The sequence below is a fragment of the Lactuca serriola genome, chromosome 2 (genome assembly GCF_051521515.1).
Source record: "Lactuca serriola cultivar US96UC23 chromosome 2, Lser_US96UC23_V15, whole genome shotgun sequence".
In the NCBI taxonomy this organism is placed as follows: domain Eukaryota; kingdom Viridiplantae; phylum Streptophyta; class Magnoliopsida; order Asterales; family Asteraceae; genus Lactuca; species Lactuca serriola.
The window spans coordinates 193594790-193603107 of NC_136409.1; the positions used below are offsets into that span (position 1 = coordinate 193594790).

The 8318-nt window shown below is 37.4% G+C and overlaps 1 protein-coding gene across 2 annotated transcripts; it reads right to left on the minus strand.

Annotated features, from left to right (window-relative positions):
* Positions 1–326: 326 nt before the first annotated feature.
* On the minus strand, positions 327–5368 carry REV (Homeobox-leucine zipper family protein / lipid-binding START domain-containing protein). 2 transcript variants are annotated; one of them, XM_079026069.1, is made up of 18 exons: positions 4955–5368; positions 4294–4562; positions 3911–4070; positions 3719–3804; positions 3528–3618; positions 3339–3434; positions 3119–3232; positions 2961–3044; positions 2632–2862; positions 2439–2545; positions 2201–2363; positions 1935–2123; positions 1769–1849; positions 1554–1688; positions 1143–1474; positions 952–1057; positions 702–851; positions 327–624 (listed from the first exon to the last, which is right to left on the minus strand). In XM_079026069.1, the coding sequence occupies exons 2-18, from the start codon at positions 4533–4535 to the stop codon at positions 475–477; spliced, it is 2517 nt and encodes an 838-aa protein (XP_078882195.1). In that variant the 5' UTR covers positions 4536–4562; positions 4955–5368; the 3' UTR covers positions 327–474. The 2 variants fall into 2 exon arrangements, with proteins under 2 accessions (XP_078882195.1, XP_078882194.1); XM_079026068.1 differs by having other exon boundaries at positions 4294–5368.
* Between the last annotated feature and the right edge of the window lie 2950 nt (positions 5369–8318).

Below are 8318 nucleotides of genomic sequence, written 5' to 3' on the forward strand. Positions count from 1 at the left end.
ATGTTCTAAATTTTACACAAAAGTGGCACGATTTTACATTTTTTTTGTCGTTTTTTCTTATGTGTGATTAAATATTAATTAAATAAAATAATTCTGATTTGTATGCTATCTTGGTTGTGGTTCGTTTTTGTGTTGATTAAAAACCACATTATGTCATATCGTGTTCGTATTACATAAAACTTTATCGTGTAATTACTCAAACAAGACACAATTGCCCGATTTGTTATCCTAGACGATATCACATTTATTTCCACGCATACTTAGGTGACCATAACGTTATAACCTGTGATTAAAAGTCTAAAACCAGATGAGATCACACTAAAATCTGGAACTGAAACGGCATTAAATTAAGCAAATCTCCAATTCAACACAAAAATAACATCATATCACTTTCCCCCGCCCCAATCAACACGTCTTTACATACCAAACTCAGGAAGTGATTGATTGATTGATTGATGCCTGATGCCTGAGGCCTCACACGAACGACCAATTCACAAAGGAGAAAGCAAGGCAATGAACCGTCGATTCATCAGCTGCAAGAACCTTCCAAGCTATAGCTTGTTCATATGAAATATGACGCCCCATTGTCGACATACAAATCCCACCAGGTAAATACGCAAAACCCTAAAAAAACCCTAAACTTTTAGATTCTAAAAAAACACATCGAAAGCCACAATAATTCACAAATCATACATACATACCTGTTGCATTATCTTGGCAAATTCTGGAAATAGCGCCTTCCGACCCGCATCATCAAACATTTTGTCTAATGTGATGTCTTGCAAAGCCACAAGACTCGTCTCCAACATGTCTAAACCCGCCTGGTTCCCAAATATAAAAACCGGAAGCGACTACAAACCAAACAAAACCAAACCGCAAGACTCATCATCATCATCCATGTCTCACTTCTCACAACTTAAACAAACACTCATTATATCTAACTCATTGTACCTTCAAAGAACAGCACAGAATAGCATCTTGATGCTGCCAAAGATCTTTCAACAACGACTCCCCAGCAACTGAACCAGAACTCACCAAATCCGACCCCAAATGATACCTGACACAAACAGGCTATCAAAACTCAAAACAACACACTTACGTTTCTTTGTGATTTTTAAGGTTGACGATGTTAAGAAACTTACATATAGCTATGGCAGATCCATTGAGCTAGAGTAACTGCTTCGGGTGAACCAGGAGATACTTTAGGGCACAGTGATGGGCTCATTCCTAAAGGAGATATCGCCATGGCTACCCTCTGCACCGAGTTGATGACACTTCTGACATACTGGCGGGCCATGGTTGCCACGCTGTCAGCTAAATTATTCTCAAAAGGAAACTGGAACGCGATGGTCAACACCGATCTTGTGGTCAATGTATCGGCCGGGCCATGGTTCGTTGATGGCCCCACCTCGAGACTCGAAGTCAAGTCAAGGGTGGTCCGATGTGTTGTCGCCAATGCATCCTTTAAATCACCCTGGTCAAAATTAATTGCTTCAGTCAACAAAAGTCAAAATTAAGAAAAGACCAAGGTCAGTGAAAGTGTCAAACTCAACTGATTTCGGGTCTAATGGAATGATCCGGAAACCGGATGGTATAAGGGGGGCATCATCCGGAAACATCTCGTCTATTGGAGCAAATATAAGTTCAGAACAAGCTCCCACTGCATTCTCATCGACTCCACTACATAGCTACCAAAATTTTAAATTAAAAAAAATTAGATACAAGACTAAAAATAAACTTAAATTCTAATGAATTTAATAAAGTAAACCTGTAAGAGATGAATGTCTCGTGACACAAATGGATCTTCTTGACCAACTGCATGACCTTCGAGTCTAATAACTTCAAGCATCTGTTACATATATCAGTCATCACAAATGTTTAGATTCAAGATTGGGTTTCACCAACATCAAGATTTGGGGTTTATCTCTCATTACCTCTTCATGTTCAATTGTCTGGCCAAGTGGCATTATAATCTGGGACCCAGTAAACCTTGTGGGCCGCATCCCAGGATACCCATATGGGCTAGCTTTCACCGAAGCAGCAGAGTAAGCATCCACATTGAAATCGGCCCATTCTGATCGATGCTCCCGTAAAAACCTTACCAAAACAGCCGGAGGAACATTCTAGAACAGAGAAAGATTCAAAGAATATAAGCCGCTAATCAAAACAAGGGGCGTTTTAGTCGATACACAACACTCACTTGAAACAGCATCGAGGCCTTTGCACAAAGAACCCCTCCAAGAAACGAGAGGGAATTTGAATTCTTGGTTGAATTAATCGCGACAATCACGTCCTCAGCACCATCACAGCTCATTAATGACCACCCGTCATCATTGAATCCATTGATCGCATCATTGAAACCTCTGTTGAATTAAAACCATCAACTTTTTTTTAAATAAAGTTAATTATTTTAGACAACATTATATTTATAATTATACCTGCTTAATCTCTGACTTAAGGTACGCAAAACCGCAGGCTGCCTACCGAGTCCATAAACAACTTCACCACTCGACTCTTGGGCTATTTGTCTGATATACCGCAATGCCTAGATTTATAAATTAAAAAGGAATTAAACGGGCCGGGTTGGGCCTATGAAAACTGAAGTTAATGAAATAAGAAAACTCCACTGACTGCAATTGTCATCTTCTGTGCTACAACTTTGGATGACTCATAAAGTGGACGCAAAACTTCTGGCACACTCCATGCTTCAAGATTAAGGTGATCAACTATGTGAATAATTGAACCTCCACCATCACAGGGCCGAATTAAGTACCCACTAGGCAGCATTTCCCCTCTTACAAATTGGGCAGATGGGGCAGCATGTGGGCCCCCACCCGAGCCCGAAAGAGACCTCTCACAGACCTAAATGTAAAACAACACAAATTCTCAAAATCAAAATCCCATAAAACAATTCAATCTTGTTCTTGTATATCATGGAATGGAAGAAAAATGATACTTACCACAAGACTACCGTTGTCTAAACTTGTAGTGTATCTCAGAGTCCAGAAATCCCGTGCGGGAGCTAATGTAGTTGGTGCGTAGACCTAAATTTAAGATTATTTTTTTATAATTTATTTTTGATTGAAAAAAAAGAGATTAATTCATTTGTTTAGTTTACCTGCGTGTATACAAGTTCGATAGTTCCACCGTTTCCGGCGGGTAACATTGTCAAAACTTCAAGATTCCGACAGTCTCGATACCAAGATGTTCGGTCTTTAAGGATCTCCACAATCTAATGAAAACAAAATTAATATTAAAAGTAAACAAATTGGTTATAATTTATATATTTTCTTTTTTTTTTTTAAAAAAAAGATGGAATTTATTTTTTTTGTTTTTACCTTTGTGGGCTCTAAACTTACAAGACCGCAGGCTCTAGCTGCCACTCCACTGCAACTCTGTGAAATGGCAAAGATCCCAACCGAATCCGGACCAGGCTGGAACAACATAATCAACAAAATTTATTATTAAAAAAAAAACGGAGATTAATTAATTTTTGATTAATAAAATAAATATAGTAATTCACAAACCTTCATCCCAGGCATCTGGACCCAATCGACAGCAGTTCCTGTAGCCTTTGAAAGGAACTCTGCCAAAGTTTCCTCTGCAATCGAGAGGAGTCTGGGAAGGAAATGTACAGAAGATGTATAATAAGATGATCGAATTGAAAAACAACAACTCACATGATAAAATTACAAGATTGCCATTCATTAGTAATTACCCAGCTGGGTTATTAGCATCTCGAAGAGAATGCTGGGGGGTGGTGGTAACTACAGATTCACAGCTTGCGTCTGTAACAGCTGAAGCCTGAATAGAGAACACCATAATATCAATAAATCATGGTTGATTATATGATTAAGTATACAAGTTTAAAGATTTATTTAAAAAAAAAAAATAGAAGCAGCTAGCTTACAGTGTGCAACTGTTGGCGCATATGTCCGTTTTCATATACAAGCTGAGAGACCTGTTTTTGCAGGCGATCGTTCTCCTCCATCAACAACTTGTTCATGGCGGACAACTTCCGATTCACTGTCTGGAGACGAGATGCTTCTTTTCGTTGCTTTTCCCGACATCTGAAATGGAGGGAAAATAACAAAATTAAGAAAGAATGTTTAAAAAACTGATTAATATATATACGAATCTTGGATTCGGGAATCGAGGGCACGTATAGATTCGAGTGAATGAAAGATCTATGTGAGGTTAAGAGCATGAAAAGAAGATACCTAATTTGCATAAAAGAATATAAACAATTGATAACAAAACAAACAAACAAACAAACCCTTTTCTCAATTTCACCTGCGATTTTGAAACCAAACTTTGATTTGTTTGGGCTCTATGTTGGATAAAATAGGGCATTCTCGGATCAATTGTTGTCTCCTCAGAGAACTTGGCTTTGGGCACTCTGAATAAACCCTTTCAAGAGCTTCAACTTGTTCGGCGGTATACCTTACGTATTTCCCGTTATCCAGCTGGTGTTTCATGCTGCTGCTGCTGCTTGTCGTCTCCATGTGCTGTTGATGTTGAGCAACCATCGCCATTTTTTTACCAAATTTCAGGAAACCCAACTACAAAAAGCTTAATTCTTGTAACTTCTTCTGGTTCTTTACAGATATGGGTATAGATAGAGAGAAGATAGATACATGATGCAAGAAAACAAAAACCGAGGATTTTAAGAGACAAGGATCACAAGAAAGAAAGAGAACCCGTTGCTTTTTGGAGGGTTTTCAGTTCATAGAGCCAAATTTTAGGAAAGGGAAAGTTATGTATGACCAATATACAGACAAAATAATCAGTTTTTTTTTCTTATGATGAAGCTGTGGGTAGAATTAATAACTTATAACCACCCACAAAAGCTCCAAATATTCACCGACTTCACTTTGCTTTCCACATAATCCCCTTCAAAATCTTTGCAAAATCAAAAGGGAGAAAGAGAAAAGAAAAGGAAAGAGTTGCTTACCTCACTTGGTTTCTAAACAACCTGGGAAATCTTTGTCTTTTCCATAAATAAACTTAAAAAAATAATAATAATAATAATACTGAAGGAAGATTAAGGGAAAAAAAAACAAAAAAAACAAGATAAATATATTTAAAACTTGCAAGGAAATGATAATCCTGCAAAATTGGAGAAAAATGAAAGGGGATTTAAGGCTCTCTTTCTTTGGGTTCTTGCTGTGAAGAAGAAGAGAGCCAACAGAGGCAGCATTAGAGAGCTGAGATGGAGGAGTGAAGATAGAATGAGAGGGAAACCCTACACATTTTTAAGTGGTTGAGACCAAGAAGATGAAGTGTTTTAGAGAGAGAGAGGGAGAGAGAGAGAGAGATTCAAAAAGGAGAAAGAGAGAGAGATAGAATTGTTTTTTGGTTTGCTCGGAAATCAAAAATGACAGGGTTATATGCTTCAGTTCTGGTGCGCGCAGCCTCGAGCCAGGCTTTGGTTTACGGTAATATCTAATTATCTATATTATTATTATTATGTTATTATTCATTAATAAATAAATCATATTTAATTAATAATTTTATTATTTTCAGTTTTCAAAATTATAAATCATTAAGTGATAAAAAATTTACCTTTTTAATTACGGAAATTAAAATATTACTATTTAAACTATCCTTCTAAAAAAAAGCATATATTTTTTTATTTTATTTATATCGATCAACTATAGAGTTGAATAAATTTTTTTATCTCATTAAAATATTTGTAAGACAAAATTGCAAAAATGGTTCGTGTGATATTCATTTTTTGGGTTTTGGTTCAAACAACGGATTTTTTTGATTCGTGGACTTTTTGGGTTAGTTTCATTGATGGTCCCCGATAAACTTGAAAAAACGATTTTGCCCTTTTAATTGGTTTTTTCCATTTACTTAATTATTTTTTTCTTTTATTTAAATATAAATGTTAAATTAAATCAAGAAGGGGCCTACATTCTCTCTCTCTCTCTCTCTTTATCTCTCTCTCTCTTTAGTATTGGAATGTGTTTCTTTCGTCCTAAACAGATAGTAGGATATGACTGATAAAAAAAAGGGGCCACTTCATCTACACCAATTCACAATCCAAGCCTCTTGATTTTGAAACACCACCACCGTTACACTAATGCTCCGCCATAGATCCACTAGTAACTATCGTGAATCACTATCGTTGGCCACCATTTGGCAACCAACAACCCTAACCTCATCTGATGTTAATATAATCAACCACCACCACCATTTCTATTGCAAGGAAGGCCGAAAACTGCCATCCACCACCTTCAACGACGAGAAAACCACCCACAACCATTGCCATTGTTGATTCCGACCACCACCGAGCTCCCCCTCCTCCCCCACTCGTGTCTCCATCCAATTAAAACAGAAGTGAAGCGACAGAAGGCCGTCAGTGCAGCCCCCCTGTCGCACGTCACCGCAAATCGCTGTCATTCGTTGTTGTTGCCGCCTCCAGCCTCCAGCCACCGCCGTCCGCTGCTACTGTCGTCGCTGGTAAGCCATCCATCCCCTCGCTCTGTATAGATTGGTCGTTTCCCTTTAATATGTTTCATCAGTCGAATCGAGGGACGAAGGTCTCGATTTATTTTCTTGTGTGTTGAAGACGGGTCTGTAAATCACGAGTTGAAGAACGGTGGTGCAGGTAAGGAATAAGAAAAGGAAGAAGGGATGGGGAAGTGGGTTTTTTTAGAGAGGGAGAGAGAGGGCAGGTGGGTCCCATTCTTGATTTGATTTAACATTTATATTTAAATAAAAGACAAAAATAATTAAGTAAATGGAAAAAACAAATTAAAAGGGCAAAGTCGTCTTTTCAAGTTTATCGGGGACCAGTTTTACAATGAAACTAGCCCAAAAGGACCACGAATCCAAAAAACTCGTGGTTTTGACCAAAACCCCAAAAAATTGCATACCACATGGACCATTTTTGCAATGTTGTATATTTGTAATCATATACGAATGAAAAACGTATACAAGCATATATAAATATAGTTGACTTCAACGGTTTCACTAATAATGACACCACATCTCCAAAAGCCCAACATTCATTAGCGAGTGTCCTTTTTAGTAAAATTGTCCAGGACATGGATCACTTCGACATGACGATTAGACAGAAAGCAAATTTTGAGTGTCTAAGTGCTCCACATGCTTAGGAATTTCTTATGACTATTCCTATTGACGGTCTTGGTCAGCATATGTCGGCAGTACATTATCGTGTCATCCTCAAATATCACCTTTAAGATCCTTTTATTTCCGGCTGATGAGACTTGTCTTGTTTGTTGCAAGGCATGCTTGGACTCCTTTAGGGAGCATACAGATCATTGTAAAGAGCTCCCAGGTTTCAAGTACCGACACAATCTGGTTAGGGATGTTCTTTTCAACATATTTAGGCACCCGGGGATTTCTGCTAAGAAAGAGTCACCTGTGAACTTTCTGACCGACCCATTGGAAGTAAGATCAACACTTAGGCCAACTGATGTTTTAGTATTTGGATGGGTTGTGGGGAATCATGCATGCGTAGATCTAACAGGGGTTTCCCCTCTTGTGGGCTTGGAGAGTGGGGTTTTCACTGTGGGGGCATGCTGCTTTAAAAGTTGCATCATGCAAAGTGGCAAAACATGAGAAAGAGTGCATGGAAAATCAACACACATTTATACCTTTTGCATTTGATACTTTCAATTTCCTTGCACCAGAAGTTGTGGAGCTCCTCAATACAGCACAATAGGTCATGCATGGTAATGTTATGACCCAAGATCTATAAATGTTGTTTTTAAAGGAATTAGTTTTGTCATCCAAAAAGGGTTGTGATACAACTTGTTGCTCGTTTACCTGCTACGTCTATGTAAAACTTTCTTCTATTTTTATATTAAAATCATTGTAGTTCTAAATAATTAAAACACAGTGCATACGTAACTAGATTGTACTTCTATTCTTTTCTCTCCATGTTTTCTTTTGCATTTTTTTTTTTTTTTGCTAAAATTTTGTAACTAGCTGTAAAAACATGTATTCTATACATGCTCATTAGATTTCGGATAGCATATCATCTATGTTTATCAAATTCCAGATTATGGAATATGTTTTATTCCCCTTTTGCATAATAAAACGTTGTGTATATCTATCTTTTTGTTAAACATAATGATGTTGACCCGGAAATAATAAAATGATTCCATTTTTTAAAGGTCAAAGCGTTTTATTCCAAAAATGTTCTTTAGATTTTGGACTTAATGCATATTACATAAATTAGATCATTTAGTTTTTAATAAGTGTTACTTAAATTCGAAGTGTAATGAATATAAGAAAAGTCATCGTTTGTCGTGAAGAAATATGTGACATTCCCTATCTTCCAA